Source organism: Macaca mulatta, chromosome 1, assembly GCF_049350105.2.
Source record: "Macaca mulatta isolate MMU2019108-1 chromosome 1, T2T-MMU8v2.0, whole genome shotgun sequence".
Classification (NCBI taxonomy): domain Eukaryota; kingdom Metazoa; phylum Chordata; class Mammalia; order Primates; family Cercopithecidae; genus Macaca; species Macaca mulatta.
The window spans coordinates 81,602,508-81,630,091 of NC_133406.1; the positions used below are offsets into that span (position 1 = coordinate 81,602,508).

At 38.9% G+C, this 27,584-nt stretch overlaps 1 protein-coding gene across 9 annotated transcripts in view; it reads right to left on the reverse strand.

Moving 5' to 3' along the window:
• The window catches only part of TP53BP2 (tumor protein p53 binding protein 2), a 68,098-nt gene that overhangs the window by 11,683 nt on the left and 28,831 nt on the right, over positions 1-27,584 (reverse strand). For 4 of the 9 annotated variants that reach the window (XM_015115521.3, XM_001093747.5, XM_077938361.1 and 1 more), the window contains 13 exons: positions 23,604-23,717; positions 20,007-20,089; positions 16,455-16,556; positions 13,783-13,957; positions 12,876-13,057; positions 12,337-12,501; positions 11,722-11,950; positions 10,303-10,413; positions 9,356-9,504; positions 7,351-7,813; positions 4,538-5,313; positions 1,722-1,859; positions 836-969 (listed from right to left, as the gene is read on the reverse strand). In XM_015115521.3, the coding sequence (XP_014971007.1) occupies positions 836-969; positions 1,722-1,859; positions 4,538-5,313; positions 7,351-7,813; positions 9,356-9,504; positions 10,303-10,413; positions 11,722-11,950; positions 12,337-12,501; positions 12,876-13,057; positions 13,783-13,957; positions 16,455-16,556; positions 20,007-20,089; positions 23,604-23,691 (2,795 nt within the window). In that variant the 5' untranslated portion in view covers positions 23,692-23,717. Of the gene's footprint in view, positions 1-835; positions 970-1,721; positions 1,860-4,537; positions 5,314-7,350; positions 7,814-9,355; positions 9,505-10,302; positions 10,414-11,721; positions 11,951-12,336; positions 12,502-12,875; positions 13,058-13,782; positions 13,958-16,454; positions 16,557-20,006; positions 20,090-23,596; positions 23,718-27,584 lie in introns of all 9 variants that reach the window. The other 5 variants (XM_077938382.1, XM_077938372.1, XM_077938386.1 and 2 more) reach the window with 2 other exon arrangements.

Genomic DNA, 27,584 nt, shown 5'->3' on the forward strand with positions numbered 1-27,584 from the left:
ATGTGATAGAGTAATATGAGGCTGAGATGTATGTATCTGTGCATGCAATTTATATATGCATACATGAGAACTTTATATTGTAACTATTTTCCATATTATGAGAAAAACAAGTTGTGAAACTAAAATACTGGAGTAAATACAGTGTGATTACAACTTTTTAAAATCCTATAAAGAAAAAAGTAAATTGTATTCTTCCACAAAAGTAACACATTCTAACTTAAAACATTTTTTCAAATAAAATACAAAATTTGCTATCTATTCTGCTAGTTTTGGGGGTGACAGGATCTTATTAGGACCTTTACTGTTATTATTTAATGTTGACTAACATTTCTCCTATCCTGCAAACAATACTCATCACTTGTAGTACTGCTTGTGTTTTACGTACACCCTGGTTCCATGACAAACGGATTCCATGGTCAAATATATATGGGATATGTTGCAAGTTATAATCCCCTCTTGGAGATATAGAATGGACATTAATATACTGAAGACTGTGAACCATTTCAGGGGATTGGGGATACCTTGCCTAAATCAGCACTTCTCTCTTAAGCTTTGCTTAAGGATGCTAATTAACTGCGTACTACTTTGTTACACTTATTTTTATCATTAACTACTAAACTTGTTAAAACTCTACCTACTTCCAGGACGGGAATGAGATGACTGTTACATGAACACATGTTAATTCCTCAAAAATAGATACCACATTTCTCCAGCTAGATTACAAGCTCGAGGACATACACTGACATACTTCTTTGTTTTCCAACAGCACTATGACACTGCTTATAAACCGATTCCCACAACTGAAGTTTGACTGGAGTTTAAAGGAAAATCTTACCATCCATCACTATCAGCAGCATTTACATTTACACCAAACTGTACCAGGAACTTCACGATTTCTGTGTGGCCTGCACACACAGCATTGTGAAGAGCCGTGATGCCTTCATCATTGGGCAGGCTTGGGTCATCAACCTATATCAATAAGAAGGGTGAACATAACTCTAGTTTCTTGTCACCTGAACTGTCACTACTAACTGGCTACTTTAGGGTCAAGAGGACAGAAACAGACTCTTGTGACACTTTTAAAAATCATAATTAAAACCTAAAGGAGCCAAGAAAACTATACCAAGAACAATTCTAGAAATAAGACAGACAGAATAACCACATTAAGTAGGCAGTCACTATAAAAAGGTTTTTTTAAAAAAAAAAAAAAAAAAGAAGCCCGAGAAACTATATCCTTATGGTCATTTTTGTTTATTTATCCTCCCAACTTCTCACCACAAATTAGTTTCTAAGTAGAAGCTGCATTTGCTATGGAAAGCAAAAAAAAAAAAAAAAAAAAAAAAAAAAAAAAAAAAGGTCAACTAAAAATATTTTAAATAGTAGGCTTCTAAAAGTAGAGACCGCATCTCTAACCTAATACAGTATAGTACAAATCTATACATGAACAATTTCCAAAGGGGAGTCATGATCTCTCTTAAGAAAGAAAAGTACTCTAGAGGACTCCAAGTGAAAACTGAACTTCCAAATGATGACAATTCTATAGCATAGAATTAAAATAGCATAGCCTATTCTAAAGCATGCCCAAGAGTTCCTGAACACAACCCCACAATGCCTAAAAGGAAAACAATTTTAAAATACAATTTCTCTATAGTAGCTTTCTAATTAGAGCTTTAAAACAAAATACAAGGTCGTATTTAGAAATTTACTAATTATAATCATACCTCATAAATAATTCTCTGTACAAGGTCAAATTCTCCCTCCAAAGACGAATCTAGCAGTAAAGCAAGGGGGTTGAATTTCACCCTCATTCCATGAGCAATACGCTCTGAGCCGGTTTTACGCAAGTTTGTCCTTTTACCCTGCAAAGAAAATGGGTGGAAAATTTAGGATCCTGGTCTAAGCAAGAGAACATCAGCAAATGGGAAGGAATGACTTCTCAGTTACATTAGTGAGAGGAACTTTAACAACATAGACTTGGCACATTTTATTGAAGTATAACATTATTCAGAAACGTGTACAGAACTAATATGCAGCGTAATGAATTTTCACAAAGTGAACAAACACCATGGAGCAAAGTTGGAGGAACATAACTCTAAAAAAAACTAACATAATTACATTTGGGTAATACATTATAGTATAAACTAAACTAAGAGTATAATCAGAAGTGGCAAATAGGCCAGCTTTCTGTCAAGTATCAGAATTAGCCAAGACTGGTCTTTAGACTGCCTACCTAATATAGCATAGCAAACTCCACTCTCTTAAAGTGGGCAACAGCACAGTTCAGAACTACAACAGCTAACCTATATTGAATGATTATTCATTAACCCTCACAAAAACCCTATGGTCCCTAGTTTACAGATAAGGAAACCAAGGCACACAGCTAGTAAATGGCAGAGCTGGGACGTAAATCCAGGTAAGCTGACTTCTTTAAAGTCCGCCATCTTAACCATTTCACACCAGAATGCCTCCTCAGGGGAAAACATATAATTAAGGTAAATAATACAGATTGTTAGTCTGTCTTAGGTATAACAAGGAGAAATCCTACCACCTTAAACTTTTAATGAATCAGGCTTAAAAAAAAAAGGCAAAATTTTAAAGACTAGATCCAACATCTTATAAAACAGGTCTCTTAAACACACCCGACAAAGTAGAGACATTTACTGTCGTGAAGTGTGATACATGTACTCCACATGCTTCTTTCATTTTATCTCAGATGTGGAAAATCACCAAGTTTTAAAAAACATTAAGTGACAATATACTTCACAATGTGCAATGGCTAAAATGTTGTTCTTTGAATGTTATCTGACTGTGGTTAATATAAATCATAAGCAGTACAGTATAATGACACTTGTCAATCCCACTGTTAAAGAATGTACGAGATAGTTGCTTCTATTTTACTTAAAACGAGAAGAAAAAAGTAAGACACTTTACTAGGAAAAGAACAGCAGAATCTTAATTAAAAAGAAAGTATGAGGCCGGGTGCGGTGGCTCACACCTGTAATTCCAGCACTTTGGGAGGCTGAGACGGGCAGATCACAAGGTCAGGAGATCAAGACCATCCTGACTAGCACGGTGAAACCCCGTCTCCACTAAAAAATACAAAAAACTAGCTGGGCGAGGTGGCGGGAGCCTGTAGTCCCAGCTACTCGGGAGGCAGGAGAATGGCGTGAACCCGGGAGGCAGAGCTTGCAGTGAGCCAAGATTGCGCCACTGCACTCCAGCCTGGGCAACAGAGCGAGACTCCGTCTCAAAAAAAAAAAAAAAAAAAAGAAAGTATGATACTTTTACCAATTCTATTTTTCCTTTTTTCTCCTTGAAAATGTGGATTATTCTGACACAGCAACAAAAAGGCCAGAAAATAACAAGTGGCTGTAACGTGGATTAGTTTTGGTCAATGTGGCATAAAACTTCCTTCTTTTCTTATGTTTAAAACTCAAAGAGAATCAAGCCTTAGAACTTAGGAGCCACAGAGTTGTTTAAAAACTGTTAACCTCTATTTTAAAACTTTTTTTTCTAGCTTCAAATGTTTAGTACATAAAAGTTTTAAGCAAACATTTACTGTAGCCAATTGTTAAAAATAACTCTGGACAATCATTATCTTTGAATACTATCATATCTAAAAGATAATAAGGAATCAAACGCAAAGTACATTTACAAAAAATTCTTTTAATGTTATTTTGCTTTTGACCAGGTTTTAAACTCATAGTTCAGCATCCTACTTCCTTCCGTGCTTACTGAAGCAAAGTGGCTTCAAATTAAACTATGAAAAAGCATACTTCATTCAGACATTCTGGGATTTTTATTTTCTCTCACCTATTTCAAAGTGAGAGAACTGAAGCTTAAATTTCAAACAAAAGCTTACCATTTGGAAGGAGTGAGGAAGGTGCACTCAAGTCAAAACACACAAAATTTTAGAATAACTTTCGTATGTTAAAGTACAAAGAAATCTTAGGGATCACCATGGTCGCCAGAGATTTTCAGACTTCGTTGAAGGGGAAGAAGAGGCTGAAGAGGGGTCCCTCAGCCCAGTTACCCCTCCCTGCCCTCACTTCATCCAGAGCCCTTCCAATTTTACCACTGTTGTAAGTTTGAGGTTTCACCTAACATTTCATTTTTTAAAATTTCACCGCTAGAAAACTTTAAAGAAGATTGACATCACCAAGAGAGAAGTTACACCATCTGCCTGATTTCACACAGCCAAGCTAGTAATCAAAAGTTTCAAACCCAGGTCTTTTGAGTCCCGGTCGAGTGCTGCTTCCCTAATATGTGACATCAGCTAGAGAAGAAACAGCAAATGCAGTGTTTACAGGGGTAGGAACAAAACTCTGTTTCTTTCACAAATAAATGGGTTCTCTCTAAAACAGAAAATTGTTCTTTATATTGAATAAAATGCATTATGAAAACATTTATAAGATCCACTCTGTGCCAAGGGAATCGTAAAATAAAAATGCAAACTGGGAAGAAGAATGTGACCACCAAGAAGACCATAACCAAGTAAAGGACTCCAGAAAAGGCCATGAGATAGCACATTACTTACAGGAGGCAGAGAGACCTGCCCGGTGATTTCAGGCGGGCGCATGCTCACTGAGTCTTCTCCTGGCCCTTCAGGCTCCCCGGATGGGTATGGTGGGGGTGGGTATGGAGGGTACTCCTCCAGATACACATCAAGCAGATGGGGGGACTCTGGATTTGGTTCTTCCGGGTTTTTCTGGAGATTTGGGCTGTTGTCTGGGACTCCCTCAGGCTCATAATCAAGGCCAGGAGAAGGAACTGGCATGTCACTGTTCTCTGTACTGGCACTCCCCACATCCTCTGGGGACAATGACTCAGGAACCAGAGAGACCACTTCCTTCTCGGGCTCCACATGTAAATATGGATTCTGGATTTCTACTGGGCTTTCTGAGCTGGCAGTCACAGAAGCTGACTTGGATGGGTATGATGGGACAGAGATGGTCTCCATGGCCGCTATGGTGGTCCTCTGATACAAAAGCTTCTGAATATTTGGCCCGTTAGGACCTTCTGGCTCTGTAATAGAACTACGTTTCTTTAGTGGCCTTGGTGCATTAGATAATTTCTTTCGTAGGGCTTCTAGGTCAGCATCACTCTGGTTTCGGTAAGGATTAGATAAAAAAGGCAGTAATTTAGTTGGGCTGAGTGGCCGAGGAATTCTTTCGTTTTCATGGTTCTCCTGAACTGAAGAAACAGGCTCTGTTTCAGGTTCTGGACTGCCAGGCTTGCCCTGGCTATTGGAATAAATGTTCTCTGGGTGCTGCTGTTGATTCTGGGCAGCAGCAATTACAGGCTTACCATATACTAATTGGAAAAGGAAAAAAAAAAGTCCTGATTAGCATTAATTAAACAAAACTGGCAAGAAACAGAAACAGCTAACAATAACTAAAGCCTCTTTTAATTTCATAGTTGTTACTACATAATCCCCTTCAAATATAATTAATTTTTAAAAATAACAAATTACAAAGCAGGGAACCCATCTTTGCATAATAAACTTATTACAGAATCAAAATCCCCACTGAGTGTAACATGCACCATACCTCATGAAACAATAAGAAAATGTTGTCAATTTTAAGAAATCACTGTCTGTGGCCGGGAGTGGAGGCTCAGGCCTGTAATCCCAGCACTTTGGGAGGCCGAGGCGGGCGGATCACGAGGTCGGGAGATCCAGACCATCATGGCTAACACAGTGAAACCCTGTCTCTACTAAAAATACAAAAAATTAGCCAGGCGCGGTGGCAAGCGCCTGTAGTCCCAGTTACTTGGGAGGCTGTGGCAGGAGACTGAGGCAGGAGAACGGCATGAATCCGGGAGCTGGAGCTTGCAGTGAGCTGAGATCACGCCACTGCAGTCCAGCCTGGGCAACAGAGCAAGACTCTTGTCTCAAAAAAAAAAAAAAAAAAAAAATCACTGACTATAGCATCCAAATTTAAAATAACAAAATGTGAAAAACATTTAGAACCAATGAAAACAGATAATCCTCTCATGTGTCCAGATTAAAACTAAACATCTTTCACTTTTTAAAAGTGAATCAACATTGAGAACTTCTATTTGGCTTACAAAATTATTAAGAACCACTTATAGTTACCAAAGATATTCCCTGTTAACATTCTGATTATATTAAAATTATCTAATTCCCAAATTATTCCATTTTCACCAAAGACCCATGAAAAGAGTAACAGGTAGCATATATACTGATTCTTTGCTGTCTAACTTTAATTATGACATCTTAGGTCACAATTACATTGTTATTTCATGACTACAAAGCTATTTTCATTCAATTAAAACATAGTTTTATTCTAGTCCTATGAAGTAATAATTTAGAAAGAATCCAACAAATTTCCAAACTGTGTATGTTTAATACGAACTAACCTTATGTTTTTACATTTAGCTAGTGGCTATGTCCTCATTACAATGACTCTAAAATACAGTAGAGAATACATGCATGTTTTCTCTTTTTTAGACGGAGTTTCGCTCTTGTTGCCCAGGCTGGAGTGCAATGGCACCATCTCGGCTCACTGCAACCTCCACCTCCCAGGTTCAAACGATTCTCCTGCCTCAACCTCCTGAGTAGCTGGGATTACAGGCATGTGCCATCATGCCCAGCTAATTTTGTATTTTTAGTAGAGACGGGGTTTCTCCATGTTGGTCAGGCTGGTCTCAAACTCCCAACCTCAGGAGACCTGCCCACCTTGGCCTCCCAAAGTGCTGGGATTACAGGCGTGAGCCATTGAGCCCAGTCACAGTAGAGAATATTTTTAATAATAATAATATATATAAAGACATATAGACACAGACACACATTATACAGACACACACAAATATGTGTATGATGCGTGTATATATATCTATATATACATGTCTATGTATGTTTATATATATGTATATATGTATATATACACATATACACATGTATATACCTATACACATACACACACACACATATGTGTATATATACACACATACACACGCACACACGCACACACACACACACAGACGGGCAGTGATCCAGTCCTCTATGTGACAAGAACATCTGGTCAACCTACAGTGAAGACACACACCTTCCTTGTGCACTGTAATGACCCATGTATATTTGGTCCCCACTCACCAATAAGCCCCTCCAGACTTGAGACCACACTTTATTCATCTATTATCTTTCGTGCCTACTACTGTAGGAGTAGACATTTAGCAAGCACTCTTTTAAACTCCCAGTAAAGAACAGAAGCCACAGTTAAAAACCCTTAGCATCAGTCAAAATAGGGATTATTTTGCGGTCTGCTGAGAGATGGCAGCTCTGGTGTAGAACTTAAGCACGTCACCTACGAACGTGAAGAACCTTACCACTTGAAAAGTGTGGCCCTCTGGTATGAGTCTTGGTCAACGCGCTCTGCACAGCCTGCTGGAAGTTTTTTCCTGGAGCCTGCTGCTGCGTATACATGGAATATATTGAACTTGCTGCCACGGTCTGGGGTTTTCTGAAGGGTGGAAGTAAGGTGTCTTTGGAAGGCTGGGGAGTAAAGGGCCGGACAGCAGCAGCAGGTGGACTTTCTTGCTTAGAACCTGGAGAAAGGGTCTGGTCTTGGCCAACTGAAGGTATGCTGGGAGACAGCAGCACTCTCGGCTGCTGCCCTGATGGTTTTGGTTTAGTTCCCATGGACGGAACAACTGTTGACAACTGCTGAGAACTTCCATCTGGCTTAACATCTGAAGGTGGCTGATTAGTTTGTCCAAAATAAGGCAAATTAATCTGTTTTGGTTTTGTAGGAACAGGAGGTGGTACTTTAGCCACATTTTTATTTGCAGCCTATAACACACACACAAAAAGCCAGTTAAAATACTATACAACTGGGTACACAGGATGTTCTAGATAACCTAATTTCACAAATGTAAGTATACACTATAAAAATATTAGCTCTGGCACGGTGCAATGGCTCATGCCTGTAATACCAGCACTTTGGGAGGCCGAGGCAGGCGGATCATGAGGTCAGGAGTTCGAGACCAGCCTGGCCAATATGGTGAAACCCCATCTCTACTAAAAAAAAATACAAAAATCAGCCAGGTATAGTGGTGGGCGCCTGTAGTCCCAGCTACTTGGGAGGCTGAGGCAGAAGAATCACTTGAATCCAGGAGGTGGAGGTTGCAGTGAGCCAAGATTGCGTCACTACACTCCAGCCTGGGCGACAGAGCGAGACTCCATCTCGGAAAATAATATATATATATAAAAACTCATATTTTTTAATTGTTAGTTTTTGTTTTTATATATTTATTTCTTTTATTTATGTATAGACAGGGTCTCATTTTGTTGCTCAGGCTGGTCTCGAACTCCTAGTCTCAAGTGATCCTCCTCCCACCTCAGCTTCCCAAAGTGCTGGGACTACAGGTGTGGGCCACCACGCCTGGCTGTTAACTAGTTTTTTTTTTTGTTTTTTTGTGTTTTTTTTTTGAGACAGAGTTTCACTCTTTCTGCCCAGGCTGGAGTGCAATGGCGCGATCTTGGCTCACCGCAACCTCCGCCTCCCGGGTTCAAGCGATTCTCCTGCCTCAGCCTCCCGACTAGCTGGGATTACAGGCATGTGCCACCACCCCGGCTAATTTTGTATTTTTAGTAGAGACGGGGTTTCTCCATGTTGGTCAGGCTGGTCTTGAACTCCCGACCTCAGGTGATCCACCTGCCTCGGCCTCCCAAAGTGCTGGGATTACAAGCGTGAGCCACCGCGCCTGGCAACTAGTTTTAAATCTCTATATTTACTCACATTTAATAATGAACTTCATAAATGCAATACAATCTCTCCCCTTTATGACTTCCACCTTGTTTCCACTTCCTATCTGGGCAATTTTAATACATTTAAGTGCCCACTTGAAAACTTTTGCTGTCATCTTTCATACTCAGATGGCATCAATAATGGGAAACCATTCTTGTTCACTGGAATTTCATGCAATCTAGACAACTGTAATAAAACACACCTAACTTGGAGCACTCACACATAACCTGGTTATCAACGATTAAGACTGCAACAGTTACAGAAAATTCACCACACAATCATTTTGTAATTCTGAAGAAATAACATATTTTAATAATACAAATACAGTGTTCTTTGATGCACTTATACTTTTTAGAGAATCACACGAAATACGACCCAAAACAAGCACGTCAGTCATTCTCCCACCAGGTGTGAGAGCACAGACTCACGCAAGAGAAATTAAAATAACAGAATGCTAATGTATTTTCTAATCTCCTACGTACATCCTGTTTCTTCTGCTCTCCCTCACATAATACTTTATCCCTTCTAAACACTACATTATAGAATTACTATTAAATTGTAAAAACCCGGATATTTGTAGGTACCTGAGCATCCCGCAAGATATCTTCACTGCTCTGGTTCTTCCTCAGAGTACCAAAGGAAGGTGGGGCAGTGGACTGGTCTACTGCATCAAACATTGAGAACGGACGCACCTTCTTCTCTTTCTCCCTCAGTGGAACCTCTCCATCATCAACTAAAGACCAAAAAATCACAATGACATTCAAACTGTTTGGAATAATATATCTCATTCACTCGTAAGTTTCTCTCTCCTAAATCTCCCTGAAAATCTGTGTCCACAAAGCACATTCCTATTTTTTAATTAAATTAATAAAAGGATAACCCAAGCACTATAATGATCGCACCTGAGTTCTCCCACTAAATTAAGGTGTTCTGGAAATAAATTAAATACTGTTAAATATTGTCCCTTGTGTTAACACACTAGAAAATGAACTATTAGCCGGGTGCAGTGGCTCACGCCTGTAATCCAAGCACTTTGGGAAGTGGAAGCAGGTAGTTCACTTGAGCCCAGAAGTCCAGTCTGGGCAACATGGTGAAACTCCATCTCTACAAAAAACAGAGAAATTAGCCAGGCATGGTGCACACACCTGTAGTACCAGCTACTAGGGAGGCTGAGGTAGGAGGATCACTTGAGCCCAGGAGGTGGAGGCTGCACCAGTGAGCCATGAGCACACCACTGCACTCCAGCCTGGGTGACACAGTGAGACCCTGTCTCTAAAAAAAACAAAACAAAAAGGACAGGACAGGACAGGACAGGACAGGACAGGACAGGACAGGACAGGACAGGACAGGAAAGGAAAGGAAAGGAAAGGAAAGGAAAGGAAAGGAAAGGAAAGGAAAGGAAAGGAAAGGGACAAGGACAGGAAGGGACAAGGACAAGGACAGGAAAGAAAATGAACTATCTAAAAGGAATACACAGCACCTTTTAGATGACCAAAATTTAATGTCCAGGAGTAGCACAAATAAATCTCACCTTGATCCAGAGCATTCCCAGTGCTTTGAGGTGCAGAAGCAGAGCCTTGGCTCGGGAAAAGATCTGCATTTGAAGGACTCCAATCAGGGCCAGCTGGATGGATTTTAGAGCCTAAAATACAGAAAAGCAGCTACAAATAACTCAGCATTCTAAAGATATTTTTAATGATTTTTACTACTAAGACTTTCAATCTCTAAAAACATCTTTAAATTCCAGACTCACAACAACCCCAATAAATTTACTTAGAAAATACTGTATTATATTTTATATTTTATATTCTAATTTAGTACTTTACTCAAGCAATTTAAAAGTAGTCACAGCAAGTCTGCTTGAACCAGTAAAGACACATTATTCTTCATTGTATTAGAAAACATCACCATCACTCAGAAAATAATTTCCAATTCAAGAGACCTAAGGGTCTAAGGTGTATTTTATAAATGGTATTTTAAGTGACACATGCACAACAGTAAATATGTGGACCCTTACTCTAGGACTTCAACTGCAGTCTTTCACAAATCAGCATATTCAGGTTTTTTCTACACAGATACTTAAATTTCAAAAGCCACCGCTTTCATTTTTCCTCACAGAAACAAAGCAAATATAACTCTTTCCACAATAAAATCCAGACTGCATGGTACTGTTGTTTCACAGTAGTAATCATGGGAAAATAACAAATAATTTGAAAATCAGCTATTTTTTTGCACATGATAACGGTTAGAGAACAGAGACAATACTAGCTATTACTTCTTCTGTCCAGGGGTCTGAATGGTAAGGTCATTAAAGGATGCTTTACCCCCAATTTTCCTACAATTCTCCCTACACTTTCTACTCCCATTACAAAACACTGGCTTGCACCTCTCCATGTATCTGAGAAGTATACAGAATGCAAAGATCACTAACACAAGGAGCTTCTGCTATTTTCACTTTTAATCTCCCGATACGTTTAATGTTATTCTAAAAATTATCAGCAAATTCTCACATGTAAGCAGATATGAATATTTAACACCACTCATCAACATAATAGATTCAGAACCTCACATTCTGTAAAGATGACACCACGAACACTTACATATGTTTTTACACAAAAAGAAAAGTTCTCAAGTTATTAATATCAGATCAAAATTTCCTTAGCAACAAAAAGGAACTTTTTAAAACAAATTTCAGCTTTATAAAGATATTGTATTTTATTTCATTTCCTGAATAGAATTGTATTATTTAGGGTTAAGAAAAATCATTCTTGTACAACTATGGTATCAATTTTAATTTTTTTAACTTACCATTACACTAGCAAAGAATACAAAAGGATTTTTAGAATTCAAACATGAATAATGAATACAAAGAGAGATTTTTTTTAAAACTCAAACTTGGGAGAAAGAATAGTGGGGATAGGAAAGAACTAGGCTCTGCAGGACTTTTTACCTTTAGTTTGTGAAGCAGCCCCAGATCTCATGTTGGGCAGCGTCTGTATTTTCATCGGCCCCTCTGAAGCCTGCATGACCAAGGAACCATCCGGCAGGGCTGGCTTCACCAGCAGTTCAGGCCTTGAGGGCATTCGAGGCATAGTAGATGACTGGATATAGGGACCTACTGCAGCCACACGGCTTGGGGCTGACGCGGCTTGCTGGGGAAGATTTCCATCAGATGAAACCTTAGGAAAGAAGCACAGGTCCTTCAGTATTAAAAATCACCTCAGGAGATCAGACTTAGAAACTAAGATGTGACATTTTCTTTTTTAAAATGAGGACTTTCAGAATCTAGCCATAGAGTCTACAGAAAAACATTCCAAAATAAACAATCCCCAATGAACTCTCACCCACACTTTATTACAAGTATTAGAAAGACAAACAGAGCTACACAGGTAATAACATTAAAAAGTAAAAAAGCAGCGGATTGTCTTTTGAGGATCCATAAACAGCGTCTGTTTTCTGACGGCACACTGAATAATGATTCTGAAGAAGGTGCCTATGAGTAACCTCACCGGGCTGGTCATCCTTTTCCCTCCTCCCCCAAACCATTACAAAACGGCCCACTTACTGGTAGATTTTCTTTTTGCTGTAGAGCTGCCTTCTTCTTCCACAGCCGGTCCCTCAGCTCATTAACACGCTTATCCATGACTGCCACTTCTGAATTACGCTTATTCAAACACTCCCTCTGTTGTTGTAGCTTGGCATTCTGCTCTTGATTCAATTTGTTTCTTAGCTGAATAAAAGAGAGGGGAAAAAAGGTAGCCAAGGAGTAGGAAGAAAATGTCTCAAACGTTAATCACATGGTTAACTATTACATAATTTCTAAAAATATGAGGTCCCTCCACCCCTCCACACTTCTCATCTCATGGTTTAAAATTAAGTGACACCTGTGCAAGACCACCAGCTGTGGTTATGAGGAATGTCTCAAATTTCCTGTCTGGGGTACTATAAAGTTTACTCTGGATTCTCTGGAGTTTAGCTTCCCCCTACAACCTGCCTTTTCTTTAAGGAAAGGCAACTGAAATCTAGCACCTCTTGCTACTTATATGAGCAACTCTGTTTCTGGAAAGGAGGTTGTACAGCATTTGGCAAACAGCTACGATCTACCTGCAGCTCCTTATAGAGGCGATCAAGCTCAGCCACCGCAGACTGATTGTCATGGTGGCCGTCAATCCTGCCGTTCTTGAGCATCTCGAGCTGCCTGGTCAGTTCTTCTACTTTTGACACAGCCAGGACGAGCTCCCTCTGTTTTTGCTGGAACAAACTATTCATCTGTTCAATTTCCTCCACTAGATGAGAGAGAGAATAACAACAACAGTTGAAAAGAAAAATAAGAATGGACTACTTCCCAGGCAACAGGCTTTACAATAAACTTTCTAATAAACAGCAGAAAAATTTTTCAGAATGTCCTAGAAGCAACCTACTTCTTTCAGAAGCAACTGAAACCAGCAGAGACATCTTTAAACCTCTGTGCTTCAATCTCAATGCATCGTTATTGGAATTTGCATTAAAAATATTATTAAACTCCAGATTTTAGAAACAATGAAAATTTCTTTAGAACTTCCAATTTTATAAGATTACGTGGGTCTATTAAATCATTAACATTCTGATTAAAATGGTATGTAATAGATGGAGCTATTACATGAATAAAAATCCTTGCCTTCATCAAACTCTCAGTCAAAAAATGTTAAGAGAGGAAAAAATACTACATTTTCCAAAGGTATCTTAGAAATCCTGCATAAAACATTCAACAGCTGAATCCAATTCAGAGGAACCTGCGGCATCAAAACTGCAGTGAATAATATTTTTTTCAAAAGATTCCCTTTAAAGTTATCTACAGATCAACCATGGTGGCTTGCACCTGTAACCCCAGCTACTCAGGAGGCTGAGGTGGGAGGATCACTTGAGGCCAGGGTTCAAAAGACCAGCCTGGGCAACATAGTAAGACTCTGTCTCAAAAAAAAAAACAGACAAAAAGATATAGAAAAAAGTAAATCTATGAGGAACAACTTACCAAGTTTCCCATTGCTTAGTCTCTTCTGTTCCACGTGGCCTTTAAGTGCTCTCACTTTTTTTAGCTTAGCTTCCTGATTCTCAGCTATTTCTTTTAGCCTTTTAAGCTTCTCCTGCTCAGCAACTTGTTGCTGTTGTCGCTGATCTTGTTGTTTCAAAAACTTTAAGCGCTGTTCCTAAAAATAAAAGTAATCATTAGGTATGTCATTTTAGATAGGTACACCACTAAGCTCAAAATAGCCTAACCGCAACACTTAGATGTTGAGATTGAGGTACACTTGTAACCCTGGTCTGGTCTCCCTTCTTCCTAAACACTGCTATCAGAATCACAATGGAAGTCTGTTCAAAACAGATACTCCTAAGCCCACCCTAGAATCATGGGGATAAGATCCAGGAATCAGTATTTTTAACCCAAGTGGTTCTCATGCAGCAAGGATGCAGCGATTCTTGAACTAGTTTTCATAAACTGTTGCAACAATTTTAAAAAGCAGCTCATGTAGAAATGGGAAGCATTATAAGAAAGTATTTAAATGTATAAGATTTGGAGTACATTTAGATTCAAACCCAAGCTCTGCCGCTTATTAGCTACGAGACCTTGAACAAATTGCATAACCTCACCAAGTATGCAAGTCTATGTTTCTTCATCTATAAAATGGGGATGATCAATAGTAACTACCAATGTTACTACGGTGAAGATTAAATGAAATGTGAAATGTAAATGTTTTTAAATGGTATTTTATGTAGTATATTCTCAATAAACGGTCACTGAAAAGAGCTAAAGAAATATTTAACACCTTTAGAAAGCTGCAATTATGGAATCTGAAACTGTTTCTCTCCCCTGCCCCAAGGTACTTTTGTTATAGCAGAAATTTTGTATTTATTACATTAAAAATTTTAACTAAAACTGAGTAACAGAGCCACACAATTTATAATCACAGGTAAACTAGTTCTTAGATTAATATGCCAAAAACATATAAGTAACATGGAAATAATCAAAACAAAAACCCTGGCTAAGGCAGGAGGATTACTTGAACCCAGGAATTCAAGTCCAGCCTGGGCAACACAGTGAGAACCTATATCAAAAGAAAAAAAAAAAAAAAACCCACAAGCACTTGTTTTTTAGTCCTTGAAGACTAAAAAGGTTAGAGATTTATTCTTCAACAACCAACCTTTTTATTTGACTATATATCCTTACCACTCAGTGTAATGTGCATGAGCATCACCTGGAAGCTTGTGAGAAATGCAGAAGCTCAAATCTCAGCTCATACCTACTGAATCAGAATAGGCATTTTCAACACAATCCCTAGGAGATTCATATGTATCTTAAAGTTTGAGAAGCAATGATATATATGTTTGGAAAAACTGGGGTCTGGTATTACAAACAGAAATGGATACACAGGAACCCTAGAAAGTATGAAATGGAAGTCCACACTGCGTGTTGAGAACTGCCTTGAAGAATTCCTGGCCATTATTTCAAAACCCTGTTGGGTAACTTTGCCCATGACAAACCAACAAGTGTCTACCCCTGCTTCAGTGGCCTTATAATCACTAAAGGACTGGTCAGTTGTGGATCCTGGGTGTTAAGACCAGGGGTTGACAAACTATAGCTTGCAGGCCAAATCCAGCTTGCTATCTTGTTTTTGTAAGTAAAGTTTTATTGGGACATAGCCACACTATCTGTTTACCTATTATCCATGACAGCTTATAACAGCAGAGTTGAGTAGTTGCAACAGAGGCAGCAAACCTTGCAAAGCCCAAAATATTTACTATGTAGCCCTTTACAGAGAAAGGTCTGTTGGCTTTTGGGTCAGATTGGAAGCCTATGGCTGGCAGGAGAAGCAGCAGTTCTGATGGTAACGGAGTGGCTTCTTATATTTTCCTTGTTCAAGGCCAGGACTAGCGTTAGTTTGTGGATAAAGAATGTTCCCCAAAAAAAGGCAAGCAGCCCATTATTGGTTCCAAGCTCCAGAAGGGGACAGTATTAGATTATTCTGATCCAAGATTAACCATGCCATGTTAGAACTTTAATATTCCTCTTGCTGTGGCCCACAGTAGTTCCTAGGAGCAAAGATGAAGGGCTCTTTCCACCTTTCCTGTCTGACTGATAACCAGCATAGCATAGTTAATGTTGATCAGAATCAGGAGTCAGGAAGATCTTGAATAATTAGGATGATACAAGGATTTCTACAAAATGCTGTAGTAAGGACTTAAAGAGAGCACCAAGAGAGCACCAAACAGCAGGTGGCTTTTGGGTTGACAATGTCACCTCATATCTGTGAGGTAATTGGCTTAATGGGGGTAGAACGTAAATAGCCTTACACATACATTAACAATAGCGGCCTGTTAGGTCTTTTAAAAGAAGATACTACCAGCCAGGCACGATGGCTCACGCCTGTAATCCCAACACTTTGGGAGGCCAAAGTGGCAGATCCCCTGAGGTCAGGAGTTTGAGACCAGCCTGGCCAGCACGGTGAAACTCCATCTCTACAAAAAATACAAAATTTAGCCAGGTGTGGTGGCATTTGCCGGTAATCCCAGCTACTTGGGAGGCTGAGACAGTAGAATCACTCGAACTCAGGAGGTGGAGGTTGCAGTGAGCGGAGATCGTGCCACTGCACTCCAGCCTAGGCGACAGAGTGAGACTTCATCTCCAAAAAAAAAAGAAGATACTACCTTAGTTGCCAGCAATTGTTGCTGGGCTTCAATCTGTTGCTGCTGGCGAGATGCCATTTCCTGAAGTTCAGCAAGAGTCAGATCCATCCTAGGACTATTAACCTACAAGTAAAAACACAAATAAACACAATCCCAACTTACTATAAAACTATCACAGAGTTTCTACCCTCAAAAGTCTATGTAAAAGCTTCATCTGAACCAACTACGATAAAATTATTTAGTGATTTTTCTTTCATAATATTAAGCAGACCATTAATTCTTACATTAATACTCATCACATTGACTTTTTAAGATATAAAACATACTAATATACAATAATCTTTTATTTTAAGTTGTAAGTTTAAAATTAAATAGTTTCAACAGTCAGGGACATAAATGGAACAACTCAGAATTACCTTGTTCTGTAATTTATATTACAACAGAAGATCATCTATTTGATCATATTAAACATGGTATTGAGGCACTGGCAGCAAACCTAGAATTTAGTCACTGGAATATCATTTAAAAATACAATAGCACTAAAAAATTCAAGACACATTGGGTCAACAGAAACAAAGCAAGGACATCCACTCTCACAACATCTATTCTACATTGTCCTAGAGGTTCTAGCCAATGCAATAAACAAGAAAGACAAATAAACAGCATCCAGATTGGTAAGAAAGAAGTTCAACTGCCTTCATAGACAATATAATCATCTATGAAGAAAATACTATGGAATCTCCAAAAAAAACTACCAGATAAATAGGTTACATAGCAAGACCGCAGGATAAAAAAAAAAAAAAAATCAAATATGCAAAAGTCAAGTACATTTCAATATATTAGAAACAATTATAAATTTAAAAATTTTAAATACCATTTATAGTATCAAAAATATGAAATACTTAGGGATAAATTTAATAAATATGTAAGATGTATATACCAAAATCTCAAAAATTGCTGAAAGAAAATCCAAATAAATGGAGAGTTACACCATGTCCATGAATTGGAGGCTCAATACTGTCAAGACAGCAATTCTTCTCAAACTGATCTACAGATTCAACAAAATCTCAACTGAAATACAAACAGGCATTTTTGTAAAAATTGATGTTGATTCTAAAATTCATATGGAAGTAATAAGCATCTAGAATAGCCAAAACAACTCTGAGAAGAATAAAGTGTAAAACTTACATTATCTGACTTCAAGACTTATAAAAGTTCCAGTGACCAATCATGTGGTATTGACGTCAAAATAGACAAGCAGATCAATGAAACAGAATAGTGAGTACAAAAATAGCCCCATACAGGAGGCAACTGATTTTAGACAAAGGTGCAAAAGCAACTGAATGGAAAAAGAATAATCTTTCCAATACATACTGCTTATACAATTAGATATTCATATTAAAAAGATAAACTTCAGGGCCGGACACAGTGGCTCACGCCTGTAATCCTAGAACTTTGGGAGGCCAAGGCGGGTGGATCACCTGAGGTCAGGAGTTCAAGACCAGCCTGACCAATATGGTGAAACCCTATATCTACTAAAAATACAAAAATTAGCTGGGCGTGGTGGCGGGCACCTATAATCATAGCTACTCAGGAGGTTGAGGCAGGAGAATCACTTGAATCTGGGAGGTGGAGCTTGCAGTGAGCTGAGATCGCACCATTGCACTCCAGCCTAGGCGACAGACTAAGACTCTGTCTCAAAAAAAAAAAAAAAAAAAAATGAACTTTGATTCTCACACCATATGCAAATGTTAACTCAATAGGGATCACAGATTTAAAGGTAAAACTGAAAACCACAAAACTTCTAAAAGAAAACAAAGAAAAAAAAAATCTCTGTGACCCTGGGTTGGGCAAAGAGTTCTTAGATACAACACTAAAAGTATGCTCCATTAAAAAAAAAAAAAAATGGATCCAGACTATTAGAACTCTCAAACTCAGTAAGAGAGCAAAAAACTGGGCAAAAGATTTGAACAAATAATTTCACCAAAGAAGAAACACAGAGAGCAAATAAGCACATGAAAAGATGTCCAAAATCATTAGTCATTAGAGAAATACAAATTAAAACCACAATGCAATACCACTACACATATATTTTAATGGCTAAAATTAAAAAAACTGACCATACCAAACGTTGGCAAGGATGTGGAAACAGTAAAACTCTGGTGGGCATGTAAAATAATATGATCACTTTGGAAACATTTGGCAGCTTTTTAGAAATACATATATAAAGATATAATTTATCTCTTTAATAGAGACACAGTCTCGCTTTGTTGCCCAGGCTAGTCTCAAACTTCTGGCTCCAAGTGATCCTCCCGCCTCAGCCTCTAGTTGGTGGAGGAGGAGATACATTGTGTCCATATGCACTAAAACAATGGCTAAGATCATTTTTATCATTTGCATATCATCCTTTCATCATTGTAAGATAACTATTAAATCAAAGAAAAGACTGGGCGCCATGGCTCATGTCTGTAATCCCAGCACTTTGGGAGGCAGAGGTAGGTGGATCACTTGAGGTCAGGAGTTCAAGACCAGTCTGGCCAACATGGTGAAACCCCATCTCTATTAAAAATACAAAAATTAGCTGGGTGTGGTGGCACACACCTGTAATCCCAGCTACTTGGGAGGCTGAGGCAGAAGAATGGCATGAACCCAGAAGTCAGAGTTTGCAGTGAGCCGAGACCATGCCACTGCACTCCAGCCTGGGCGATAGAATGTGTCTTGGTCCCAGAAAACAGTAAAATAAAATAAAAATAAAAATAAGTCAAAGAAAAGAAAAAGAAGAATATGAAGACATAGTAAGAGCAAATGGTACTTAAGATCATCTGAATTCTACTATAAATGTACTGATGATTGGAAAAAGGTAATTTAGCTAATCCCTAATGGCACTAAAAATAGTGACCTCTGAAAAGAAATGTCTTCCAAATACACCAAAGATGCATGCTCAAATTCACATGCAATAGCAAGAGCATAAATATATAATTTTCCTTTTTTTTTCTGAGACAGCTTCACTCTTGTTGCCCAGGCCGGAGTGCTATGGTGCAACCTAGGCTCACCGCAATCTCTGCATCCCGGGTTCAAGAGATTCTCCTGCCTCAGCCTCCTGAGTAGCTGGGATTACAGGCATGTACCACCACACTTGGCTAATTTTGTATTTTTAGTAGAGATGGGGTTTCTCCATGTTGGTCAGGCTGGTCTCGAACTCCTGACTTCAGGTGATTCACCCACCTCAGCCTCCCAAAGTGCTGGGATTACAGGCGTGAGCCACGGCACCCGGCCGATTTTCCATTTTTAATAAAGCGATGATAGCAACAAATAAAATCACCAAATAAATACTTCCTCAAACTTGCTCAGCTTTTATTTTGTTCTGAATTTGTGTCACATTAAACATACAATTTCTTCCAACAGTCAGCCATAAAGAGATCATTAAAATTAAGTTTCTATAAAACAAATTTAAAATAACCTTTAAAAAGGGGCCATCCTTAGCCTATTGAATAACATAGTAATAATGAATAAGATTTGAAGTTAAAAAATACATAGACTGTGGTATATATAGTATGGATTAAAACAACTTACACCATTCTCCTTTCTTCGATATTCACCAGGAACTTTTACACCATTTCTTTTTAAACTTGGATCCTGAGATCTTGGTCCACTCACTAAGGACAAAATCCAAAAATTATGCATTAACACTAGAGTTGACAGATATTTTAAGATATTTTCATTTCCAAGTTCTGTCATTACTGCTGTTTGATATTTTAAGTTGAATATATCCTTAAAACAAAATACTTTCTAATAGCAATGAACTTAAGGTCTCATAACTCAGTGTGTTTTGCAAAATTAATTTCATGGAACAGTGAATACTTAGCACTACTAAGTATCACATGCCACCTAGTCATTAGGAAACCTGTCTGATTCACATACCAAAGGAGGAAAACTTAACAAACTTAATGTACTTCTGACTATGAGTAATTCATACCATTTGCTGATAGTTGCTCTTCCTAGTCATCTATTTAGCTACTCAGTAGTTAAATCAAGAAAAGCTTTACCGAAATAGTTGAAAATTACATCAATGCATCCTTGTACTCACTAACAATATTTTTAAATTATTATGAGAAGAAAGCACTTAAAAATGGAACAAGTAGTATCTTAATTATTTGGTTTACTGCAAACATTTTGTGGTAATTTGTAAGTACTATGAAGTACTTCTACATTTATTTAAGCAAAATATTTGTTTAAGTTTGTGAAGGAACTATCCAGAAACACTATATATTCTGCTTTTTTGGCTAAAAAGAATTTTTAAAGTCAAAATACATGGATCTTTCAGTACCACTTAATGTATCATAAAAAGAAACATCTTAATTTAAAACATTATAAGAAGCAAAAATACCAACAGAGAATTTAAAAAATACATTAAATTAAGTTCATACCTGTACTTCCCAGAAATTAAAAAAATTATCAAATTACCTCCCAAGAAACTTAAGTAAAATGTCTATTATAACCGTCAGGAATCTTAGCACAAATTCCCATTGCTAATAAACAAATAAATAAACATGTCTACTCAGAGCCAAGTATCACACTTACACCTAATTCTAATACAATCAGCTTTTATTTTTAAAATGCAGCTCAATTATCTGACAAAATAGCTCAGGTAATCTGCCACAATATTTCTGTAAGAAAAAAAAAAACTTCAATAATTTCAGAATAATTGCTTTCTTTGCTGTCTTAAAGAAAGAGCACTTAACTAGCTCCTCCTTTGTATAATCAGTTACCTAATTAAAGTAAGAAGCAAGAGCCTTAAACATAATTTCATATACATTCTGGGTCACTGGTCCTAATTGAATTGGAAAAAGAATATGGTGACAGTCTCGTAATCCTTAATCGAGAGGTCTAGACCAAAAAGAGTAAGTTAACACCTTAATAAAGGAGACTGAAAAACAATCCTGTTTTATCCCAATTTCAACACTATGTGGCACTGGTGATTTGTGACAATGTGAAAACAGCTCCTTTATCTTCAGATTATAATTCTCACATTACAGACACTGAAACTGCATATTGCACTATTGAGAGACTATTCAATAATTTATCCAGTACTAGACAGCAAGATATTTGAACAGGTAGATGAATGGGTAAAATTCAACTAATTAGAAAAGAGTGCATGCGATGTAAATAGAGAACAAAATAAAAATAAGATACAAATGCCAATATAAAACTACCAAAAAAAAAAAAAGCCTACGGAAAAAAATACATGTTTACTTAAAATAAAATTAAAGACACCAGTGATACCAAAAGGCAACCAGGCAGCTTGGCTGAGGTGATTCAGGTTCCACTCCTGGCTCTGCCTCTAGGTGTGTGGCCTCTGACAAGTCACTTAACCCCTAAGTATCAGCATTTCTCATCTGTAGGGTAGAAGGGGCCAAACTAAGTCAATTCTGCCCCTCAGCTTACCCATACTCTAAATTTAATCATTCCCAATGGTCGGGTACCATATAGACACATGCGTTAATGCAACAGTTAGTTAATGAAACTGAGCTTTTTTTTTTTTGGAGACAGAGTCTTGCTTTGTTGCCCAGGCTAGAGTGCAAATGGTGTGATCTCGGCTCACTGCAACCTCCGCCTCCCAGGTTCAAGTGATTCTTCTACTTCAGCCTCCCAAGTAGGGGGGATTACAGGTGCCCAGCTAATTTTGGTTTTGTTGTTGTTGTTGTTGTTTGAGACGAGTCTTGCTCTGTCGCCAGGCTGGAGTGCAGTGGTGCCATCTCGGCTCACTGCAACCTCCAACTCTGATTCAAGCGATTCTCTCGCCTCAGCGTCCTGAGTAGCTGGGATCACAGGTCCCACGTCCAGCTAGTTTTTTTATTTTTAGTAGAGACGAGGTTTCACAATGCTGGCCAGCATGGTCTGTCTAGATCCCCTGACCTCGTGATTCTCCCGCCTCAGCCTTCCGAAGTGCTGGGATTACAGGCATGAACCACCACGCTCAGCCAAAACTGAGCTTTTATAATGTCCAATAATCCTGCTCGTTCTCCCACATCCTACCAGACTGCTGGGTGACAGGGATGGCTGTGTCCCCAGTGTCTACTGCTGCTTCCCACCCACACTCTCCTCCACCTTCCCCTTACAGTCATCTATAAACTCTGGTCACAATCCTGGTCACTAACAATGTGACCAGTTGACTCCCTTGTTCTCTCCACCTCCAAGTCCTGCCTTCATTCTGGATGATGTTACTGCCCAAATGCTAGCCTCTCAGTTCTAGTTTTCTCGTCTCCACTCTAATTCAGGTTCATTTCAGGGCCCCACCTGGGACCACAACACTAGAAGCCCTCTACCTCCGAAATTTTCAATTCAAACCTTCTGTTTTTTGAACACTATTTCCTTTCAATCTGCCTGTCTCACTCATTTCCTCTCATGACACCTGTTCTTTCATCTGAGACTCGCAGCCTCTTAACTCTGTCTACTCTTTCCCCAAAGTCCCTCCTGTCTTCACTTCTTCCCCAACCAGCTGAGGTATCCCCCCTGATCTTCCATTGAATTTGTCTAGAAACCCTGGGTTTCCTAGACAATTGCCTAGAAAGAATTTGTCTAGATACCTTTGGTTTCTTCTCTTCTTACAACCCACCTGGGCTGTAGACAACCACTGGAGAAAAATCACGTATGGTCTCATGGTCTCTAATCTCAACTGGCCTCAACGGTTCCCAGCAGCCTGGCTTCCCTAGTAAACCTTCTCTCCTAATCTCCAAAACAGCTCAAACTTCCCACCCACCTACATCATCACTCCTACCTCAGAGAAAACAAATGTTTTTAGATAAGAAATCCCTCAACTTACTCCCACAAAATGCACAAATTTAGCCACATCTGCCACAGTTTTATTTCTGTCCTGTTATTATGGAAGAGGGATCCTTCCTCTTGTCTAAGTCCTCAGGGCTGCAGAAGGACCTAATCAGGGACCCTGACTAACAAGTATTCTCTTTCTTAGAGTTTCAAACCCCTACTTTAATGACTCCTTCCCATGCGCACTAAAAAACTATAGTCAAACTTCTCTTCATCCTATTTCCACTGTTTACATTTCCTAACCTCTCCTTCACCTCTCAAATTACCTGGCTTCTCATCATGCACCACCAGCACAAAATAAAAAGCTTAAATATCTGTCACAATTCACAGAGCACTACCTACCAATGTCCCTGCCAGGGGGGTGTTCATGACGAAGGAAGAAGCGAGCTTCGTTCCTCTGACTTCCAAATCGCTGAAGAATATCAAACATTCGCTCATTATCCGCAACTGGACGTTCTAAAGCAAATGAGTAGAAACCACATTATTTTCAGGTAAAAGAAAGATAAACATATCATTCACCATCTATCCTTCATGCAAATTATACATTACGGATACAGCAAATGCTTAGTATCTCAGGTAAATTTTTTTCATTAAAACACATCTTAGAAAATGAAGTAACACAGATTTTCCACACACACGATCAGAGTCAAGCCAAGGGTGGAATACTAGAAAGGGCAATGCATCTCTGCCAGCTGTCGGGAGCTCAGTAGTCTAATCCAGTGGGCTCCATGCTGGCCACTGGCGTGCCATTTAACTTCTTCTTTTTTTTTTTTTTTTTCCTTTTATTCTTTTTTGAGACAGAGTCTTGCTCAGTCGCCCAGGCTGGAGTGCGGTGGCGTGATCTCGGCTCACTGCAAGCTCCGCCTCCCGGGTTCATGCCATTCTCCTGCCTCAGCCTCCTGAGCAGCTGGGACTACAGGCCACTACGCCCGGCTAATTTTTTTGTATTTTTAGTAGAGACAGGGTTTCGCCGTGTTAGCCAGGATGGTCTCGATCTCCTGACCTCGTGATCCACCTGTCTCGGCCTCCCAAAGTGCTGGGATTATAGGCATAAGCCACCGCGCCTGGCCATTTAACTTCTGTAGTTCCAAAAGTTTCTGTAAAATCTATATTAGATCAGACAGTCCCTTCTAACACTAATGTTCATGATTCTCTGAATATACAAAAAAATTAAAAAGCAACTTTCTAAATAGCCTAGTCTTTTTTTTTTTAATTGTAGTTTTCAATACAGGCTATTTTTAAATTATAATTTTACAAACAATGTTAAAAAAAATCAGACCTATCCATTTCCAAATAAAAGTCTATTTACTGCTGTAAAATGTATCTATATTTGCCCTTCTTCCAGTGAGAATACCAGTGTCAGAATTTTTCTGGAAAAAAAAAAAAGAAGGGCACACCTAAATACGCAGTAAAAATAGAAGCCTTCAAGAGAAACAATGTATCTCAAGCTGTCCTAAAAAAATCTTCCAATCTCAAGGGATCTGGATATAAAAACAAGACATACTGTTTGAGGCAGCAACTGCTTAAAATCAACGAAACGGCAGTAATGTCAACATAATTTTTAAATATAAGAATGTTGAAATACCCTAAGAAAACTCAACACATTTATTAGTAATCAACACCTTAAATAAACATGGGCGAGAACAGAGCAGGCAAGCATTCAATTCAATTCAAGCAGCCAATTTGGTGAACCAACCCTGAACTTAACCTGCTTGGCTGCAACAAAGTGCGGTTCTGGTTCTACTTCCAGTCACATAACATACTGAGAGTTGACACAGATTATCCCCTTTTATAAACCACACATATTCTAAGACCCCCTAAAAAGGATACACCATAGTTAGAGAGAAACCCTCCAAAAGAAATTCTGAGTAGACCTTCCACCCGCCCCTACAAAATAGACACACACAAGCTGTACTCAAAACAAGTAAAATCTCCAGGTTTCAGGAGCAAAAAGACAACTCAAAGGAAGTATAGTAGCTTGCAGTCCACGTCGGACTGCCCCAGAAGGATATGGACTTTCTTATAAGCTCCAGGCTGACATCCCGATGGGCCTGTGATGGCAAAAGATCAGGCATAGGCCTGCATAAACTGAAACAGACACTTCAAAGGCTCTCAAAGCTCCCTACTAACACCTGTGTGCCAACCACACCTACGGTCATGCACTGCGTGTTGACAGTGGTCCCGTAAGATTGTAAGGCCATATTTTTACTGTACCTTTCCCTATGTTTAAACATGTTTAGATACACAAATACCACTGTGTTATAACTGCCTACAGTATTCAAGACAGTAACATGTTGTACAGGTTTGTAGCCTAGGAGTGTTAGGCTATATACCGTATAGCCTAGGTGTGTAGTAGGCTATACCATCTAGATTTGTGTAAGTACACTCTATGATATTCACACAACAACAAAATCACCTAATGACAAATTTCTCAGCACATATCACCATCATTAAGTGACACACGACTGTATCTCCTTGGCATTCCTGCCTATATGACTCTGAACAAGCCATTCCTATCATGCATCATCCGCCCCCCAGCACCCTTTTTTCCTGCAGATGAAACACATCTATTACTGCAACTATCACATTGTATTATAAATGTCTGTGGATACTTGTTTCTCTTTGTGCCCTGGAAGATACCTAAAGGTAACTTTCATCTCTCTATCCCTCTCCATCAAGTGCCGTCCCTAGCACGTAACAGGCATCCGAGAAATATCCACTAAGCAAATGCACAAGTGGGTAGTGAGGAAATGGAAAAGGAAAGAAGAGGAAGACAAGAGAGGAGAACAAAGGCTTAACACTTAGAGAATTAAGTTACAGCTTTGGAATAAGAAATTTTTTTTTTTTTTTTTTAATAACACACATATAGATAGGCCTGAGATCCTGAATGGTTTTTAAATGCCTTCAAATCAAGAGGGAAGGGAAAAAGCCAGAGTACACATAAGCAAAGGATATAAAGAAACAAATTTCAAAAACCAAAAAGCCAAATGGCCAACGAACAAATGAAAAAACAGGCAACCACATTTGAAATCAGAAATATGCAAATTTAAGGCCGGGCGCGGTGGCTCAAGCCTGTAATCCCAGCACTTTGGGAGGCCGAGGCGGGTGGATCACGAGGTCAGGAGATCGAGACTATCCTGGCTAACATGGTGAAACCCCGTCTCTACTAAAAATACAAAAAACTAGCCGGGCGAGGTGGTGGGCGCCTGTAGTCTCAGCTACTTGGGAGGCTGAGGCGGGAGAATGGCGTGAACCCGGGAGGCGGAGCTTGCAGTGAGCCGAGATCACGCCACTGCACTCCAGCCTGGGACACACAGCGAGACTCCGTCTCAAAAAAAAAAAAAAAAAAAAAAAAAAAAAGAAATATGCAAATTTAAACAAAAGTCAAGTTTTCAGCTATCAGTTTAGTAAAAGTTAAAATATTATAACTTGATGAGGAATACATCTAGAAATAACTGGAAAAGGTATGAACTGATATAACCTTTGCAGAAGAAAATTTGACAATATATATTACATTTTCAAATGTGCGAAACTTTATGTTAATTTGGTTCATGACAGTAACCTGTTTACTACCTATAAGTATCCCATAACATCATGTTGTATACCTTAAATACACACAATAAAATTTTAAAAAAAGAAAAAAAAATGTGGGGCCTGGCCAGGCACAGTGGCTCACGCCTGTAATCCCAACACTTTAGAAGGCTGAGGCTGGCGGATCACTTAAACCCAGGAGTTTCAGACCAGCCTAGGCAACATAGCAAAACTCCATCTTTACAAAAAATAGAAAAATTAGCTGGGTGTGGTGGCACATTCCTGTAGTACCAACTACTCAGGAGGCTGAGGTGAGAGGATCACTTAAGCCTAGGAGGTCAAGGCTGCAGCAAGCCAAGACCGCACCACACTGCACTCCAGCCTGGGCAACACAGCAAGACCTTATCTCAATAAAAAAATAAAATATTTCACATCGGTTACTGCATGAGGAGGAGGGAGACGGAGAGGAGGATGGGGAGGAGGAGGGGGAGGGGAATAAAGAAGAAGAAAAAATTTTTTTTGAAAATTAAAAAAAGTTATGAACTTTTAACCAAAGAATTCCATTTTTGGCGTCCACCCTTTAGAGAAATGCTTGCATAGGATCAGAAGAGGTTCCTAAAAGGATTTTTACTCAGCACTTATTAAAACAAGATAATTAATTTAAATGTTTATAAATAAAGCAATTGTTAGCTCAACTGCAGTTTATGCATACTGGGGGAAATTATGTGATAATTTAAAAATAACACGGTGGCTCACGTCTATAATCCCAGCACTTTGGGAGGCTGAGGCTGG